Genomic DNA, 20,322 nt, shown 5'->3' with positions numbered 1-20,322 from the left:
AGAAGGATGAAATGAAAAGTGAATGTCATTGTATTGCAATAGCAGAACACATGGAAACACAAGAGTGACGTATCACATGAGGCCCACAGATGAAAAAAACCAAAATTATGTGAAGATTTACTTTTATTAAATCCAAAATGGTTAGTTTATCTCCCCAGGTTCTCTTGCCCGTGACAAGTAAACTGCAAGATCTAAATAAAAAATCTATCATGCCTCCTTACTGCTGATCTGGAGGAATATAGATGACATCTTTGCTCTTTACTCTTCCCATCTTTATCTGATTCCTAAAGTATGTCTCCATTGCACACTCTCATTTGTTTCCATCACCTTTTGCTCTATTCACATCAAATACTTGTTTGCCATGAGAGGGACTGGGGAAGGGGAATTAACTGAAAGCACTGGAGAAACATCAGGGTTACAACAGTCAGAGCCACACATGTCCATAAGGACCCCAGAATTCAATAGAAAGCAAAGCAGTTTAAATTAACAGCTTTTATTATTTAATCTTATAGAAAAAGCGGAAAAACTGGAAAAAAAAAAAAAAAGATTGAAAGACTGATTTCATTGTAAACCAATACAAACAGATTCAAAAACTGCTGTACTTGGATCAAGGGTGTATCTAGCCCATAGTCAACCCAACAGTTTAATTTTCAAAACTTGGCTTTTAACATTGGAGGCATGAGATCAAGCCAAGATACACTGCCAATAAAAGGCTGGAGCTCAAAGCCAGTGTTGAATTACAGAGCCCAGAAGGTTTACGGAAGTGTTTAGTGAAAATTGTTTGCAAATGGGTTTAGAGAAATTTTCTCCCTCCTGCTGGCTGTTTCAGTATCTGACCCTCTCAGACTTACTGAAGAATTCTCTTCCCATCAACCTGGTAGGGATACATAGGATTTGCATATGGGCAGGCAGGATGCTTAGTGCCTAAACCCATGTCCTCAAATTGAGCTAGAGAATATTTCTGGAAGATATGGTTAAGTCAAAGCGAGTGTTCTCCAGCCAAAGGGACCACTGGGCCCTATCCAAGTATATCTAGATTAAATAGAAAGCCCCTTGATAAACAAAAATTAGGTTGCATCATCTAATGGTCCCTTCTGAACTGAAATATTTCACCAAGACTGGAGTATTTAGGACTTTTTTCCCATTTATCAAATGCATTGTTAATTGGAACACAGAATTTTGCCTTGAGCAAAGAAGATTTGTATTCAATTTCACAACTTTGTTTTTGTACCTGATATCCGTTAAAACAAACAAACAAACAAACAAACAAACAAAAAGTCATGGGGCCTGCAGAAATTGTGCTAATCAATGGATAGTAAATTTATACTTTTAAACACCTTTGTTGTCTCTGTACCCTGTGCAGTCATCGCATACATCAGGACTTGCACAGAAATGCATTTGATAGTACCTCTGCTCTAGAAAAGCCATGGAATGAGCTTGCTGTGGTTAAATGCAGAGTCCCAGTTCTTTTTAGGGCAGATGAGAATACAGATACATAGGAAGATAAGCAGCTCCTAGGGGTCACAGGGAAACATATTTTCATCTCACTGAGATGCACTGATTTCTTTCCCTTGGTCAGTAGTTCAGGAAGGTGCCTCTTAGTAAAACTAAATATGTTTGGCTTGTGAAAGCACGTACAGATTAATGATTGCTGCCCTCTAGTTTCTAGTGAGTTTTTTGTTCTGTTTTGTGTTTGTTCTGTTGTTTTGGTTGTTTTGGTTGTGTGGAGGTTTTTTCACCAGGAATTTTGGTTTGAGATTTCTTGCTCTTTTTGTACTTACTCATCTCATGTATTTAATTGAAACTTGGAGAAATACACTAAAAAACCCAACCTACTTCTAATGAAAGCCCCAAGTTTGGTGCTGTGTCTAATATTCATAAGAGCCCATTCACTGTGCTGTGAAGATAGAGATCTTATTAACCATGGATGAAGTAGCTCCTGCCAAGAATCCTTAGGGAATCTCTCAGAAGTGCTGACATAGCTCAGATCAAGGGTTGTTGATGAGAATTTCTTAAAATAACTCCGGTGACTCTCCGAAATATTTAGCTGGTTGAGGAGGTATTATTGTTTACTGCTTATTTCTCTGTATTTGTTCTGCTAGGACTGTTAAGCACCCATTTGTTTCTCAACATGAATTCCTTAGGATCCAAATTAATAGAGTAGGATGTTGCTGTATTAATAATGCAATAGGATTTCTAGGTTTATCCTATTAAAGCATGGCTGGTCCCAGACATGCAAAATTCATTCTTATTTGTATCCCTAGAAAAGTATAGGGAGGTGTGTTTCAAGCGCTCTGCCAGTGTGAATTATCAGGGTCTGATCTGACTCCTTCCTCATTTTTTCCTGAAATTCTCCACTTGGCACCAAATGATCTAGGAGTGCCTAAGTTACAGATATTTGTATTTCTTAAACCAGACAAAGTGCTATCTAGGCTGGTAGCACTGAGCAGCCAACCTGGCATCTGTCATCAGCCTGGTCTGCATCACACTGAGGGGTGGAAACCACTGAACACCACGTTTCATTCTTAGCCAGGTCGGCAAAACAACTTCTGTAAATTCTGTGGTTTTCACCAATGGTGTTATCAAAGTATCTTGGGCTTTTCACACTGACTGCAATCTAAAGGGTCCTAATAGGAACTCAAGAGTTTGGAGGGATGAGAGGTGAGCACTAGAGCTGCAAACTTTTGCTGCAATCCAAGAAAAGTCACATGACTACCAAATCTCACTGTTCTGTCATAAAAACTTCACCCTCCTCTGACCCTGGACAGGATGAAAAATACATCAGAGAGGAATTGTGCATTATCAACAAGCAACAGTAGTAGGCTTTGAAAAACAAACATCACCTGGAGCCATACTGCTTAAATACATCCTGGTGATCACTGAATGGTGGCACCCGTCTCACCACATCCTTCACCTTGCCTGTGTGACTCTCAGATCACTTTGGCAGCAGGCTCAGCTTTAGCTGAGTTTTTATGAAGATGCAAATAAGTAAAAATTATTCACCTCCTTCTCCAGGAAACCAGTCCCCACTGAAGAGGAAAAATTCAAGTCAAGAATGCTCTTCCAAGTGAGTAATCAATTCTGAGTTGTGCCAGGCTGAAACCTTTTGGTCTAACAAAGAGTAAATGAGACTGTCCCAACAATCTGTTCAAAGCCAGCTGTGCACCTAAGTACTTTCCTAAATAATGGATCTTAAGGAGGCTGATAGTTGTTGAAAGAGCCACACACTGATCGCAAGCATGTTCTGCTAATGTAGTATTTCTTTTCTTCTTGACTAAAGGAATGCTTGCTATTAAACGAAAGTTATGTTTAAACTTCAGTGATGGGCTGAGCAGCTGCCTGCTGTTTTACACTGCATTGCATGCTTACACATTGCATGCTTACCTGCAGTCCTGTTCTCTCTAATTGATTCTTTCCTAAAAGTATTTCCCACTACTCCACCTCCTTCCTTTGCTCTGATTAACAATTGTAGCATGATCTCACCAGGCCTCGACAAGTATTGATGGGCCACAATATCATGAGGCTAATAAAGTGTGTTACCCAGTATTTTCTGGTGACATATAAAAACTCCCTTATGAAAGACACAGGAGACAGAATATAATATAAATGCTTTTTAGTATCAGCAGAGTACTGTGGGCTGTGCAGAGCTGGGCATGAGAATGTTTTTTAATAGAGCTCTATGGCAGGGGCAAGGGTAATAGGGACCCCACTTTGATGCAGCCAGGAAGTGAGGTCTGGCAGGACCCAGAAGACTTTGTGGGAAAGCAAAACCCCTAGGCACCCTCCCTGAGTGCTGCCCCAGCACCTGAGCAAAGCCTCTGCGGACAGCAAACCTCTATGATGTTGTGTGCACTACCTCCTCTTATGCTCCTGTTTCCTTTCTTGTGTTGCCCTTTTTATCCACATTGCCCTGTTAATAAAAGAACATCACTAGAGCATGGTATTAAACACTTGCTGTGCAAGACCATTCCTTTAAAAAGGAACATACATCAGCAATTTTGTTCCTCCTCCTACTTACAATTATTTCCAGAGCATCTGTCAAACATTAAACAATAAGGGTAAAAAAGGCTAAATTATTTTCCTCTCTCTGCCATGTCATGACACAAATGTCAAGCCCAACAAAGCCACATGACATGAGCACAACTTTGTCAGTTCAAGGCCAAAGTCTTATTCTCACCTCTGTCCTCACCTGCTGACCACTCTGGACTCTCAGCTGCACTGGGGCTGGTGGATGCTGGTTCCCAGAGTGGGGAAGGGTGATGGGACAGCTCTCCCAAAGACAGGGTGAGTACCCGGCATCTCTACAGATACTGTGTTTGCTCCAGCCTCCCTGGGGCACTGTGCTTGGCAGTGGTGTACCCATGGAGTCCCGAGGAAAACTGGGCTGAGCACTCTCCCCACGCTCCCAGTTCAGGATGAGCCTCACAGACACACTTTGCAGGTAACTCCCAGACTTAATTCTCCCTTCTTTTCATTTGCCAGTGAAATGATGGCTTCTTATTTTTAAAAAAGTATAGATCTTGAAATTCCCATTGTTGAGTGTAAGGCAGAGGAGTGTCACAAGGTTAGCAAATCTGGGGCTTACCAGGGCCATTCTTTTAATGGAAGAAAAGAGAGAGGAAAAAATCCAGCAAGTGGTGCAGCAACAAAGAAAATCCCTTTTTGATCTATCAAGCCTCTTTCTCCAGCCTATGTGAATGCCTCACCTCCTGCACAGTCTCTGAATATAAACTTTGCCCGGCACACTCAGGGTAATCTTTTCACATCATAAAACTTATAATCCTCTTAAAGTGGTTTCGTAGAGTTTGAGGTATGATGCACTTATCAAATAACTGAAACAAATAAATCAGCTTATTTAGGCTGTGGTCAGTGTGTGTGTAGTTCTGTACGTGCAGGGAGGAAGCCAGTGCCATACCAGCATTTGTATACATTAGCAACAAAGCTGTCTGTGACAAGCTGTCCTCTGCACAACTAAATATTTAGTTGCATATCATAAGTAACTTCTTAAGTGATTAAAGAGAGAGGGTGCTCTCTTTCCGTGCTGGCGCAGGGCGAGCAGCCGGCAGGGGCGGCTTTGCGAAGGGAGGCTGCCCGCGCACACCCCGCGCTCCCTGCCTGCAGGTTTGCCACGTGGGGACAATCCCGGCTCCGGCCAGGGGTGTACGGCCTCAGACACGCTCTTCTGTCACCCTCCTCTGCCCAGAAACTGGCTCTAAACAGGCTCCAAGTTGATTTCTTACATATTTGTAAACAGTTCAAGTTTTCAAATATTTTTTGTTAGCTTTTGTTGGTGTTAGGGCAGTGTTTATATTTAGAGTGCCTGTATTTATGGATTCCCATGCTTGCATATTTTTTGCATGTGCAAAATTAAATTAACAAAATGATTTCATGTTGAAGAAGTACAGAATAGATGTGTCCTGTTTGATATAAAGACATTGTGGAAAAGACTAATAAATTCAAAACCTATTCCTTGGTACAATTTAATTTCAATCAACAAGCTAGAAAAACCACCCTAAATTTGGTCCCAGTATGTTTTCCTGTGTGTACAATAACTGCTTTCTTCAGACATCTCAAGCACCATCACAGCAGCCCTCACTTAAAATGTTGTCGTTGTTGGGATATAGACACATGCTTAACATCTTGAATTTGCTATTTCACCTAGGGAAAAAGAGAAGAAAGTCAGCCTGTCATAGGGACAAGGGCTGAGTTTTTTTATGTGGGGGTCTCTCTTCTTCCTGCTGCTTCCTGTCCCTTCTCTGTTTATCCTCCCCAGAAGATATTCCAGCTTCTACACACTCCTCGACACACTCTTCTACACACTCCTGCCTCTGGAGGAAAACTCCAGAGGCAACTTAAACTATTTTTAGGATTTTGGATGCTTCTTCTGTTTCAGTATGTGCCATGTGCAAGAAAAAGGCAGACCAGGATCAGACCATTATCACACGTGGATGAAGTTTGGAGAGGTCTGATAGTGGCAGTGGCTCAGGATATGGGAGTGCCTGATGTGCCCAACACATTATCTTGTCTCCAACTGCTCCTTGTTGTCCCATCCCTTCCTCAGGTGCCTGAGCCACAAAGGATGCTCCAGCTCTGCCAGAGCTGTCCTGGGCACTTGGGCTTTGTGCAAGAACTGCTGCAGGGTTTGGGAGCAGTTCTTATGGGGAGAGCAGTAGCCCAGCCCTCCCTATTTTTTGTAGAGATGTAATCAGATACTGGAAATACAAAACATTTTTAGCTACCAAAAAAACCTACAAGAGTTTGCTCTGCTGTTGATGGCATGGAGGAATTTTTAAGACCTTGTTTCCACAAAACACTTCTCAGAGATTTTGTTACTTTTCTCTGGGAGAGCAGCGCAAGGACAGTAGCACCATCATCTTCTTTTCTAGTACATGTTGGGTTAATAGGAAAATTAAAGCTCAAACAAATATTCACCAGAAAGTAATTTCAGTCTGTCATGAAAATAATCTACATTTATAAGTTATCTAAAGTAAAGTGAGCCATATTAGCCTCCAGCAGCTCTGAAACCATTATGAATTATTGAATAAGTAATCTTTTTTTTTATAGTTATTAACATAATAAATATATCTGCTTGAAAACATCTGGAGCTGCATAGGCATAGAAGTATTTATGAGCCTGTGCTCTTTACAGCACTGTTTTACAGGTTGCTGTCAACTGTGGAGGGGAAACAGGAGGAAAAAGGTTTCACCTTGGATGTACTTGTCAGGAGATACAGTGTTTCAATCAGCTCCGTTTCTGCAGGCCCTCATCTTCGTAGACCACGAAATAAATAAAAATATCTAGGTGAAAATGGTTTGACTTGATTTTCTTTTCTTTTTTTTTTTTTTTTTTTTTTTTGATGGTTAATTCTTTAGAGTCTGACAAATAGACCTGTAGTCCTGCAATACTGCAAGAGTAACACAGAGAAGCTTAATTTACATTAATTTAGTAACCGAGAGAACTTAAATTAACATTAATTTTGTAACAGAGAGCAGGCTTTAAATTGCCACCAGATCATCTCTGGAGGAAATGAAAAATTTACAGTTTCAGGCCCAAATGCACTGTCAAAATGATGGGAGATTTGCCAGGCAGAGTTGAAAATCTTTGCTTGCAGCACCTGGGAAGAGGCACAGTGGCTGCAGTCTCATCAGAAGCTGCCACTGGCAAAGACACTTTGACAAGGGTTGGGTGGGACCTACTGTGCCACAGAACACAGAATCTTCCCCACTGAGGGAGATCTGCTGCAACGATGCTGAGATGCAAAGCAAAAGGTGCTGTGTTGGGCATTGCAGTGTGCCAGAGCGTGCCCACACTCCATGGAAGGTACACCATTCCTGCTGGAGATGTCATGGCTAAGCCCTGTCCTGGAACCTCATGGCTGCTTGGCCACCCCTGGGGCCAAACACTGGCATCTTTTGGAACACTCCAGGGTGAAAAGTATTTGCAGGAAAAATCTCTTTCTGCAGTAAAAGCTGCATTGTATTTTTCGCCTGTCTCCTTTAGGCAGTAAATGTATCATCAGTGGCTCTTAAATTTCCTGAAGTAAAAAAAATTAGCAATTACTAGCCATGAAATCACAGAAAGTGCTTGCTCCTGTGAGAAAAAAACCAAAAAAACAGCAGCATACTTTAAAGAGCTCTTATCCCTGGAATGCAAGGCCAGACAAAGATTTTTAGCCTCTTTTTTTTTTTTTTAATTTAAGTCTGGTGGAACATCATGTCAAACCTCAGACACTCACAACAAATCAGTCTTTATTCAAATGTGAAAATTTAGGCATAAATTGCTGGCTGCTTAGCTCTCAAAACAATGTCACATTACAAGAAATGTGATATTTTGAAGAGAAACAGGAAAAAATTTATCAAAGCTTTTGTTATTATTGCATTATCCTCCCACTTGATCTACTAGCTATAGATACTTGGTGTCTGCTTAAGTGCTTTCCATTCTTCCCATAAGCAAATTCTGGTTGAAGACTATATATCATTTTACTCTTGATCACTGCTAGTCTCAGTACTTCATTACAGCAGACCACTTTTTGAAACTGAGCTATAGCCCAGATAAATGATTGTATAAAGTTTTAAATAAACATACAACATTTATGTTATGTTGTTTCTCAGGGATGATTTATGGTAATTTTCTTCATTCAGTCCTGAGCTCTGGACATAAAAGACACTGAGCTCTCTGCTGTTTATCCAAGCTAAATCCTCTGTTTGTTCTGCATAAGCGTTCTTGATTCTATAATATATTGCAGGCTCTATCTTCAGGTTTATTCCCTCTGGGATGGTGGAATTAGATACATTAACTGACAAAGATAAGGTAGGGACATTGTAGCTTAATAGCCATTAAAATAGATACTGTGATAATAAAAATGGAGTTAGAAAAGGGAGTCAAGGTTGTGATATTTTAAAAATATGTATTGATAAGACTTACATGAATAAATGCAAGATTTGAGAAATCTCTGTAAGGAAACCCCCAAATGACGGTTGGATTTGGTTTAGTGGTTTTTTTTTGTTTTTTTTTTTTTTTTTTTTTTTTTGTTTTTTTTTTTTTTTTTTTTTTTTTTTTTTTTTTTTTTTTTTTTGTTTTTTTTTTTTTTTTGCAAGAGGAGAATTAGAATTGGAAGATATCCATGCTGGGGCACTCTGCAACCCTGGAGTGCCCGCTCACGTGGCAGCTACGGCCTTACAGCGGCAGTGCTAGCCGGGGATTTTCGACTGCTTGAGGTCGTAGCAAGTAGCAGAAGATATTGTGAACCAGATTACATGTTGCCTCTTGTGTCCCCAAAGAGAATTTTCTTTTCTTACTAAAATGACTTTATGTATTCTGGCGGCTGAGCCATTGAAGTACTCCGCTGTGCTACAGAAGAACAATCAAAAAAGCTCCATGAGATAAAGCAAGTTTCTCTGCCTTAAAAAACCCCACAACCAGCGTGTATGGATTCTTTTTACTATGTTCCTTCTTTTATCAGCATATTTAAACACACACACACAGAGACACACACACACACACCACACACACACACACATATATACACCTTTGTTCAAACCACATAGGGTAGTCCATTTCCTTCATACTGCTATTTTTCATTACAGTCCTCGTTTCTCTATTAAAAAAGCAGACAACACTAAATGCCTGCTTTCTCCTTTTGTGAGCATAGAAAAAAATTTGAACTAAGTCCACTAAAAGTTGCTTTGTATTTTGTCTCAGTATTCTTCTTTTTGTGTAAAAAAAAAGTGTTAGCATTTAAAGAGCTAATGCCTACAACAGTGGGAAGATTTTAAGAATTATAGTCTTTAATGTGACATACTCTTAATCATCTCTTAGCACAGTATAAAAGTTAGCTAAGGTTTAAAGGCCCTAGATGGACTTTCATTTTTTTCTAAGTCAGGATTGACTGGTGTATAAGTAACAGACTAGGTGCTTTCACTGCCAAAAATTATCTAACTTGAAGTTTGAATCTTGTAGTACAAACAGCAGTTCTGCCTGTACTCATACAAGCTTGTTATTTTGTGGTACACAAGTTAGTATGCTGTCTGTGCTCTGTAAAAAATTGCATTCCATAAAGCATGAAAAGCCTTTTTATCTGAGACTTGAGTGGGAAAATAAGCAGCAATCAAATTAAACACATGGGCAGGCTTTTCTCTCTTTCTTCTTGTTGTTGTTTTATTCTACAAGCATTAATTTTTGTTAAGATATTCTACTCTTGGAGTTGTGAGATACTTCCAGGAATAATGGTGCAGATGACATGAATGACTTACTCAATGAGCATAAAAGGAAGGAAAAAGGAAGGAAAAAATGAAACTCCTGAAAACATGAGTTTTATTAATCTTTGTGAAAACATTAATTAAAAAAACCAACTTTGTTAAAAGTTTAATTAATCTTTGTGAACAATTGCTTGAGTAAGCATAAAAATTATCTTTAAAAAGCAAACAAACTTATTTTATCCATATACTGCTCTTCAAAAAATAATTATTTGATCAAGGTTGCTTGATCAACTACAATAATAAAGTAGAACATATTTTTTCTGCATGTTTAATTATCAAACTTTTCTATTATTCACCATAAAGAAACAGTTCAATTAACTTGTTTGCTAGTGAATTCTGCTATTCTTATCATCATGATTACATTTTATAATAGGAAAAGGAGAGAGAAAAAAAAATGGGTGTGTGTAAAAGTCCACTCTGGCAAAGAAGTGTGAATTTCTTGCCACACAGGGCAAGGCTAAGGTTTTGTGAGTGGTAGTAAAAGTATCTTTTCCATGTGATGGAAAATGAAGTGATGCAAAGTCACCTCCTCCTTCCACTGTGGTCCAGTCTGTGGCCCAGCAGCTCCTGAATGTTTGTACTGACCTCCAGATCGGGATAGAGAGTTTGTGACCATCTCATGGGCACAGTCACATTTGGCATGTGGGCAGTGGCCAGCTGGTTTCACAGCATTTGAGAATTACTTAAATAAGAGTTGGCCTCCTCCACCTTCAAGATTAATTTCCAGAAGTATATGCCACCTTTGTTAGGATAATAGGGATTTGCTTTTATTAGTATTTCAATACTAATAAGTCATGAAATGATTTTCCTATAAAAGTTTTCACTAAAATCCTTGTAATTACTTATTTACTCAATAGATGGGATATGGCAAAAAATGCTTGACCTTTTCTTTATCAAATAGCTGTAACAACCAAACATAAACTAGCTATTCATCAAAGCATCAGTATAATGAGGAATCACCTTCATCTTACCAAGAGAGAAACAGAGTAAGTAGTACTACCCCATAGTAATTAAAAAAATCTTATTTGGGGCAGACCCAAAACTTCAGATATTTTGCCCTTTTTCCTGTCCTCATCAAATAATTTTATTTAATTAATGTCTTACCAAAAAGACTAATCTAGTGTTTTGTGGAAGGCCTCAGCCTTAGACTCCCTTAACTTCCTTAGAAATTAGAGTTATACATAAGAATTGAAGTAATTTTTGCTTTTTTCTAAAGGTTTCAGGTAATTATCAAGAAGAATGAAAGAATGTACTGATCTATCTACTATAAAACAGCAAAGTAAATAGTTCGTACTCATTCGCTGAAGAAGCATCTCAGTAGAAGCCAGTATCTACCCCTTTAAGGGCATTAAGACAACTGCAAACAACACAAATAACTGGAGTTTAAAGCAGTTTGTGAACCACTTACACAGAAAAGCTTTTCCCACATTATTCTCATTTTGCTGATAGGAAGTGAAAGCCTAGAGCCCTGTTTAAGATCAGTCAACACCCCTATAACCAAGACGGGCAGAGAAACCACAGACTTGGCATCCAGCCTCAGCCTACCAGTGGGATCACCTTGATGAGCAACTCAGGAGAGATTTTGCTATGTTGCACAAAGTACTACAACACAAGTTATTGGTCAGGATGGCAAACCATTGCTAGCCCCTTACACAGTGTTTGAGAGATAATGGCTTTTAAGATGCCCTCCTGCTTAGCCTACCTATTTCTAATTAGGCAGTTACAAGCTGTCTGCATTGATGATGTTATAGGTAAATTAAATGGGATCAGTAGCATAAAAATCTGTATCCTCAGGTAAAACTTTAGGACCATTTTTAATGATTTGCTGTATATATGCAGCAAGACAATAGAGAGCCAAAAAAAAAAAAAAAAAAAAACCAAACCAAAACAAAAACAAACAAACAAACAAACAAACAAATCCCCCATGCATTCTGCAAGATGTGTTAGGATGGGACAGGAGGTAAAACTCACTTAAGGGACACATAATCATGTTGCTGAGGTGCGCAACTTTTTACACAAATAGTAGTACCTTCTTATAGAGACATACCTACAAATTCCCTAGGGTAGTGGTGTGTTCTTGCTTCTGATATTCTATGTTTTTTTTTTTGTTTTTTTTTTCTTTTTACTTTGGGTTATTAGCCTCATTTATTCAGTCCAATTTTTTATTATCAGAGAGTGAGGATAAATCAAGTTAATTTAAATACTCTAACCAAGATAAGTTAGAGTATTTGAATCTTTGCATCCACATTCAGGAAAACTGCAGTAAACATGCTATGGAAATATTAAAAATGTTATGTAGATTGAGCATGCCCTGTAACTGGCCTGAAGGGCTCCTGGAGCAGCAGGTAGACTCTGTGCTTTACCCCAAAAACCACATGGGTATTCATGGCACCATACCCACAGTCCTGTCTTTAATAGAATACTAAACTGTGTTAATTATTCGGATGAGAAGCATCATGTCCACTTTGTATCTGACATGAATGGGACGCAAATTTGGCTGTGTTCACACTTAATTATAAAGCAAATAGCAGCTCATGGTGCTTTCCACCCCTGATTGGGATGATCTATTGTATTAGAGTATTAATCCTTTTGTTAAAAATAGCCTTTTCAGGCAAATATACTGATGGTCTCATGTCTGTACAATGAACATCTCTTAACATGAGATCAATAAAATTATTTTCTGTACCTCCAGACCAGAAAACCAAAACAAAAAAATACTCTTAATTATGCTATCAAGCAAATATACAAATGTTGGAGATTTACCATTACTCCTTAAACTTAAATTTTACAAAAAAATGTATTAGCTTGATTGCCTGCTCCTCAAACCCTGGTGATTTAATTTTGCTGCTCTATTTACATTTGCCTTTGTAACCCAAAATATATGATATTCACAGTACATAACAATTTTCAAATTTTAGGGTTTTTCATTGTACATTTAAAGCTATGAGCAATGTACAGTAACTGCTGAAAGAGTATTAGGCTGTGGACTGTTCTCCTAGACTCCATCTGTCCCAGTAAACCCACTGTAATGTTTGATGCCATATTATTTTGTCAATGCAGTTATGTATCAGTAACTGCATTAAAACCTTTTGCTCAAACACTTAGTGATGCCACACTTCCATAACTATCTACTCGCTATGTATGTTGTTAAACAAAGCTTTTTATAGTAATACATAAATTGTTTTAAAATGCTGTCAAACTACCACAAGTTTTACACTTGGAAAAAAGGGTACTGGACTACAAAGCAAAGGACATCACTTTTCCAGCAGCATTATTAATGGCGACTATTTTGGTTGTCAGTGATGGGGAACAACAGGCTGTAGCATTTTTTCAAGTTCAGAATAGAAAATAACCATACTTGCAAGAATTCAATTATTCTGCATTAAAGCTGCCATGGGGTTACTGTACATTTATACATCAGAAAGTCAGTAAATTATTTTTCTATAAATTAGTCTCTCAAAGATGATTTTTTTTTCCTTTTTGCTCTGAATGCCAAACTCCTGACTGCTTCTCCATTACAGGGACTTCATATCTGGATAGCCGACATCTGTAAAAACATTTCTAATGAAAACACTACTAATACAACCCCCTGGAGAAACAAATGAAATGTGATCTAAGTATGCAGCCGCCTTTCTACAGCTCTGTCTTTAACAATAGCAAGGCTAGTGCTTCCCATCCAAGCCCTGACACAGGTCATGATCATTTAGGCACAGTAGTAGCAAAATAAATAATTGTGTAAATATGTAATAACTGGTATAAATACTCCAGTAGCACTTAGAAGATATGATAAAGGACTTCTGTTTTTAGCTGTGCATTAAGGTTTATCTCGGTGGATGGAAGGAAGAAGCATTTAAACTGCAATGAAGGAGAAATGCAGATTGAGTACTTGAAAGCTCTGTGCCAGATATAACAATGCTACTTTTCCACAACAGCAGTTTAGAAAGTGTATTAGTGTTAAAAGTGTTGGATCACTGCTCAAATATTAGAGAAACAGTGGTTAGAGATTCACTCCAAAATAAAAAAATACTATAAAGATCAGCAATGTAACTATATACTTAAATAATTCAGATTCAAAGCAAAATTGCACTATTTTTGAAATAATTGGACATATTTTTTCATATATATAGGAATAAGCATTCCACTGCTTTAGTATGTAAATAAGAATTTAGACACAATTTTTCTGCAAAACAGTCTAACAATTATCAGGGAAAAAAGATTTATTTCTTTTTAAGATTTCCCAAATTTTAGTGAATGCTTCATATCAATCAAATACTACATCCAGGTTTCCAGCCCTACAGTTAAACATGTAGTAAGTAATTTGAGGCGACAACAAATCCTCGCCGCTGGAAGAAAAATTACCACATAAATACACAGGGAGGGATCATCTGCCTGAAGATCATAATGAAAAAACAACAGTGTTTCTAAATGCCCAAATTTCAAAGTGGACTAGTGCTTTTGCTAGACTAGACTGTAAAAATACAGGCTATAATCAAAGTTTCCTTATGCAAAGTGAACTGTAAGTTCTGGGTCCAAATCCTAAGACAGATGAAGCTGGAGTTGATTTAACATGGAACTGGGTCACAGAAACATATCGGCAAGGGTACTTGGTTTGAAATAATTCCATCAGCTTCCCTAGAGAAATAGGGAGCAATAAAATCAATAGCACTTTGCCAGAATTCCTCAAGGGTCTAGCAGTTGCTCCTCTTCCCACCATATTTTCTCTGCCCTTTGGAACCAGGACTGAACCTCTAAACACAGGTCTCACTTCCAGCAGCCTTTTTTTATTGGGTAAATTAAAATGGGCTTCTTATTCCATGCACCTGTTTGAAATAACATGTTTCATCATGCAATGAAGAAAGATTAAGATGCAAATTTTGAGACAGTTCTGATTAAAAAATGGTACTTGGTCTTTCCACTTAATAACTCTAAGCTCTAAAATGGCTTTGAGGTAATAAAAAGGCAAATGGAAACCAACATAAAAATTTTCTTTGAAAGACAGTAATATTGAGTTGATGTCTGCTATACATATCTACTACAAACATATATTTTGCTTCTGGACTACTTCAGACTGAAGCAGAGAAAATTGAGCTGGAAAAAATTAAATTGAAACATACAGCTTAGATTGTCCATAATTTCCTCATTCTAATACAAACTATGAACACTAACAGTAACGATTATAAAACAAAACATATTCCATGTAAGTTGTTTTAATAATCACAAAATTTATGCTTTGCACCTTGTAAGCTGTGATCTTTCAAGTGGCTAAATGGACCCAAATAGCTTAAATGATGAGGTTTATAAATGTTTTTAAAAAACAAGCATTCTGTGTTTCATTTTGCTCAGTACTTTGACTTGCGAGAAAGAAAACTCAAGTTTCTTTTTAAAACATACAGCAACATGATTGCAATATTTTTACATGTCACAGAAGAGATTCAATTAATAAATTAATTATTTAAAAAAAGGTGAAATTAACTTTCATTAACAAGTTTATTTTTTTATAGATTCAAGCACTAAAGATTGTCATATGACTGGAAATAGTAAACAAAATTATTTGCTCAAATCCATAGTTAAAAAATAAATGTAAAGTTAAAAAATAGATGTGAAGTCCTTAATATTTACTTAAAATTGAATTTTATTTCATAAAATAACACATCTGAAAAGTCATAAAATACCAGTTCAAAAACCAACCAGTTATGAAAATTTAGTTAACACTGTCTTTGCAATATTTAAGTCTCAGGCACCCTCCAGTGTCAAGGGAAGAAACTACACAAGTGAGTAAGCATTTGAAGAAAAAAAGTAATGAACAAGTTTTCCTGTCAAGATAGAAGCTTCCCACATAATTTACAATAATTGCATATAACCCTGCGTCAGTGATATCATACTGCATGACGTAAGAAGTATTTTAAAACAGCATTTCATGGATTTCTATGGGACTTAAGAGGGTGGTATTTTCTTTGCTAGTGGAGAGGGATCTCTAAGCACACTATTTAGAAAAATACATTTACAAAAGCATTTCTTACAAAGTCTGGTATTGATAAGTATTCAAGTATTCCTCAGGAAATATGATCTCAATGTTTATACAGCTTGTTTATAACTTTTCTAAGGAGTCTAAATGATTTAGTAGGATCTTCACTCATGGTAAGGAGGAGGACAAACAATGCATGGAGAGCTAAATACCCCTTCTCCCATTTTATAATTAATACCACACAAAACAGGAAGGTTGCATGTATACAAGCCTCTCTATGAAAGTTCACTGATTTTATTCAAGAAACCCAAACCAGTATTTTTTCCATTGGTATCTTCTTTCATTCTAAATGTAATAAATAACAAGATGATTTTTGTACTTGACATTCAAATGGAAACAGTTGTGACTACAGGATATGCCTGTTGAATGGACAGTGTTGTATGTTACTGTTACTAGGTAAATCCACACAAACCTAACAGAAATGGAATGAAAGCTGGAAAAGAAAAAAATTTCAATTGTGCTTATGGACAAACTAACATTAATTATGAATTTCTCCCTTGCATGCTGTTTGTACTTCCACAATCAAACAAAACTTTACATACAATTTAAGTGGTAATGAGTTAACATGTTTCGAGACACATTAAGTAACTTGACTTAGAAAAGATCTTGTTTTATGTTTGTGTTCAGAAATATGGCTTCAGGTACCTTTCCTCATTAGGGATTGATGTAAGACTGCATGTATACTTAAGAAGGTCTTCATCTGCCTGGGTATAGCCTTACCAGGACATGTGCAAAACTGCTAGGGTGATCCTGGACAATCAGGCTAGTTAATAAATGATTCTGCTTCAGTTTCATAAGGTTTGATTTTTCTCCCTCACACTTAAAACTGTCTCTTATTTACTACATAACTTAGTTATTTTAGCTGCAGTCAGAGAAGCAAAAATGTGTATTATTTGACATTTAGTAAAAGAACTAACATTGAGTCACTACTTTAGTTTGGTTCAGAATTAAGAGATTTGTCAGAGAAAACAGCTGAGGTTATTTTCCCCTAGTATAGCTGAAGAGATATTTTTAAAAATTGAATGAAATCATAACAACATTGACTAAAAACCTCTTAGAATCAATATTAAAAATATTACAAATAAACCTAGTCAGGGTGATACAAAAAGAGGTAGGAACCATTTCAGAAGAGGGTACACAAGATAAATATATTTGCACACACACACAATTATATATATACATATGAATATAAAAACATTAAAAACCAGTCATTACCCCCATAAAACTTACAATTGTGCTTAACTTGACATGTTGCAAGCATTTACATTGACTTTAAAGAGAGCTGACCATAATATGCAAAACAAAGCATGATGTTACATATTTCACAAAGTACTATAGGCTTATAAAAGTCACTTTATTCAGATTTTGGCTCTAAAACATTTTGCATGCTTTTAAATAGTGATGCTCCTTTTTGCAATAGCTTCTCTGATTTGACGATCAAGTTCACTTACAATATGGTCTTCATGATTATAGACTCCTGTTCTCAGCAGGGTGTCCCTTTCTTCTATCAGACGAGAGAGGTAATCATCTGTATTCTCATTTAGTTTTCTACAATGAAGACTATCCACTCTACCAGCATCCTGCAATTTCTTTCTCTCCTCTTCTTGTTGTTTTAGCCTGATATAGATAAAATAAAATAATTAGATAATATTAATCCCCACTTTGATTATCTTTGTATTAAGTCTTTAGTTTATCAACTGAACTACTAAGTAAAATAAAGAAATCTGTAAAAGGTAAAAAATTATTCTGTCTCTGGGGAAAACAACTACAACTAAAAAGAAATATAATACTTAAATATTAACAAAACCTTTTGTATGTGCATATGTAACTATATTTGCTATCAAGGCTTCTGCTTGGTAATGTAAACTGCACTCAAATTAAAACAGTTCAACATACAAAACTAGTGCAGACAGCTTTTGGAGGACAACCTTAGATAAATTTAAAATTTCAATGTATTCAAAATAAGAATCAAATGTGCCTTGTTCTTTCCTTAACACAGCAGCTATGCTTAGAACTGAAGATTTAAAACAGGCAAAAAGCTTGGTGCTGTACATCTGTGACCTTAACAAAAAATAAACCATGTGGTGTTAAACATGGATTTTTCTATACTGCTGTACTGTTCCATTTTACAAATATGCGATCTCTACCTAAGGGACACTAAACTGTGTTCTTTCACTGAACTGACAGTCAATTATAATCTTGATTTAATTGAATCTTCACCTGTTTTGAGACTCTTAGCAAGAAAATAGAAGGAAAGGGGACAGTTAGGGAGGAATCTTACAAATACTTTTTATACCTGTTAAGTTCATTTCTGATATCCTCCAACTCTTGTCGGTCTGTTTTCCCCAGCTCTTTTTCTTCTGCTGCCAAATAGCGCAACCTCATGTGCTCAAGCTCTTGTTGCTGCTTTTTAAGGTGAGCCATTGCATTTTCTTGTTCACGCTTGTGGGAAAGGGTGAAGACATAACTCAGTTGACTGCGTGATTACATGTAGAAGTGCTAATTATAGCAACAGAGCAGAACTTCAGGAATAAAGTCATGACAATGACATCTCCAGAAATGTAGGAGTTAACAGAATGTCTTAGCTAGTGATATCTATAATGCAGTAAGACCTCTGACTATCACCATCACAGTAAACCTGTCCAGGCTGGATCAACTGCAGCCCCATCACAGATATCTTCCCATTAACAAAATAGTAAAATTATTAACAAACCCTCTTACTAACTCTGGCTGAAAACTTACACTTCTGGAACTGCTCAAGCTAATCAGATTTATTTCTTCACTCTATGGTATAAGAAATAAATATTTTTCAGAAAATAAAAGTTAAATAGCTGCAGGAAACTTCCATCATCAGCCCCATAGTGATTAGTATCAAAGCTTCAAGAACTTCTCTTTGAAATTACAACTTGTGGTTAAAAAATAGGCCTTGGAAACAAATTTCTGGCAAGGTGTCCTTTTGCATTTGTATAGTATATTTTGTATTGTATAGTATTGCGTAAAATTTTAGATAACTTTGTGGTTTTAATGAAATCAGTTTCTCCATTCTAAAAGTTTGCTCGGCTCTAATTTTTAAGCTCTATACAGATACTAAAAAAACTAACCTTTGAATCCACAACCACTTAATGACATTAAAGTGGTTTAGTAAACATGGTCCTCTCTCCACTTCTTTTCCTCCCTGTCATTTTCCATATGACCTTGTGCACTAACTGAGTACAGTCAGTCTTACTCCCCGAATTAGACAGAAGACCTCAGGTAGTTAAAAAATAAGACAGGAGGTTACAAAACCATCCTGGATCTAGGCATATCTAGTGCAAGTTTATCTTTGCAATTCTGACATTGCTTTCTTCTGAAGTGTTTGATTATTAATACAGTCTGTATTATATTTATTATGTGGGTTAAAAAAAGGTAATTTCTTTGTTTGATATGTGTAAGCATATTATTTACACAGTCAATCTCATAATATTTGGAAGATTTTAATAAGGTAGTTTCCTGAATTCCAGCTGCCAGCATTTTAAATACTCCCTGTTGATGATCAATAATAGGCAAGAAAAACTGAATTTCAAAAGGAATTAAAAATTCCTTTTTAATTTCAAAAGGAATTTAAAAAAAGACTTCAACTGTTAATGTGAACAGACAACACAATAGAGAAACAACCAAAAAGCAATCAACCCTAAAGACTCTAAAAACTTTGTTTTTATACTAAATTCAATGCACCAGCCAGCCAAATTAAATGTTAAACTTCAGTGAGACAGGTTATAAATCTTGAAGAACATCTTGCTAAAGAGATACATACTAATAAAAAAAAAAAAAAAAAAAACAGAAGCAGAAATCCTGCCAAAGAGTCTACAGCTGATTGATGACTGAAGCATAGAAAAAGCACTTGGTGAAGGTAAGACCATAGTCCTTCCTTCCCCATCAAGAATTCATTGAAGAAGGACATTCCCATGGTAGAGAAACCCTTTTTTTTATGTGGGAAAGGGCTGAAGAATACTGTAATAAAACTTATTCTGCTTTAGTCTGAGAATAATCTAAAAATACATACAGTATATGCATGTATTTGTAGATTAAACAAGTTACTAAAAACAAGTTTCTACAGACTGCTGATATTTAGAATTTTCAAGAGTTATAAGAAATCCAAACAAAAAGTTGTGACACTGACTAGAGGTTAGTCTTAATCCATCACCAATACTGGTGTTTATACCACAGGAATAACTATTTTTCCAGTTTTTATTTTATTCTTTCTTTAAATAGAGGCCTTAGAAATACCCAGAAAGTACCAGCAGAACTTAACTTCCATAGTGGCCAAATTGGTTGAAACCATAACTAAACCCAAACTTAACAGGTTGTAGGGGTACACCACAATCTAGCTTTTTAAATCTAGCTTTTCTATAAAAGTCACTCTTCCCATCAGTCTTGAAAAACCCAACCAAACACCACAGTAAAGAAACTTCCTACCAAACACACACCTATGCAGTCACAGCAAAAAGCACTCTCAGCTGACTCTGGGTTTAGAACACCAGAGAAAGGATAGCAATTGAT

General features: G+C 36.7%; 1 protein-coding gene across 2 annotated transcripts in view; it reads right to left on the bottom strand.

Annotated features, from left to right (window-relative positions):
- Positions 1 to 14,734: 14,734 nt before the first annotated feature.
- CEP120 (centrosomal protein 120) overlaps positions 14,735 to 20,322 on the bottom strand; it is a 39,495-nt gene continuing 33,907 nt past the window's right edge. For both annotated transcript variants that reach the window (XM_053932238.1, XM_053932239.1), the window contains 2 exons: positions 18,080 to 18,225; positions 14,735 to 17,400 (listed from right to left, as the gene is read on the bottom strand). In XM_053932238.1, coding sequence (XP_053788213.1) covers positions 17,175 to 17,400; positions 18,080 to 18,225 — 372 coding nt within the window. In that variant the 3' untranslated portion in view covers positions 14,735 to 17,174. The remainder of the gene's footprint in view (positions 17,401 to 18,079; positions 18,226 to 20,322) is intronic.

This window comes from Vidua chalybeata, chromosome Z (genome assembly GCF_026979565.1).
Source record: "Vidua chalybeata isolate OUT-0048 chromosome Z, bVidCha1 merged haplotype, whole genome shotgun sequence".
Taxonomy (NCBI): domain Eukaryota; kingdom Metazoa; phylum Chordata; class Aves; order Passeriformes; family Viduidae; genus Vidua; species Vidua chalybeata.
Note: the sequence above shows the minus strand (reverse complement) of the source record. Positions and strands in the feature narration are given on the sequence as shown.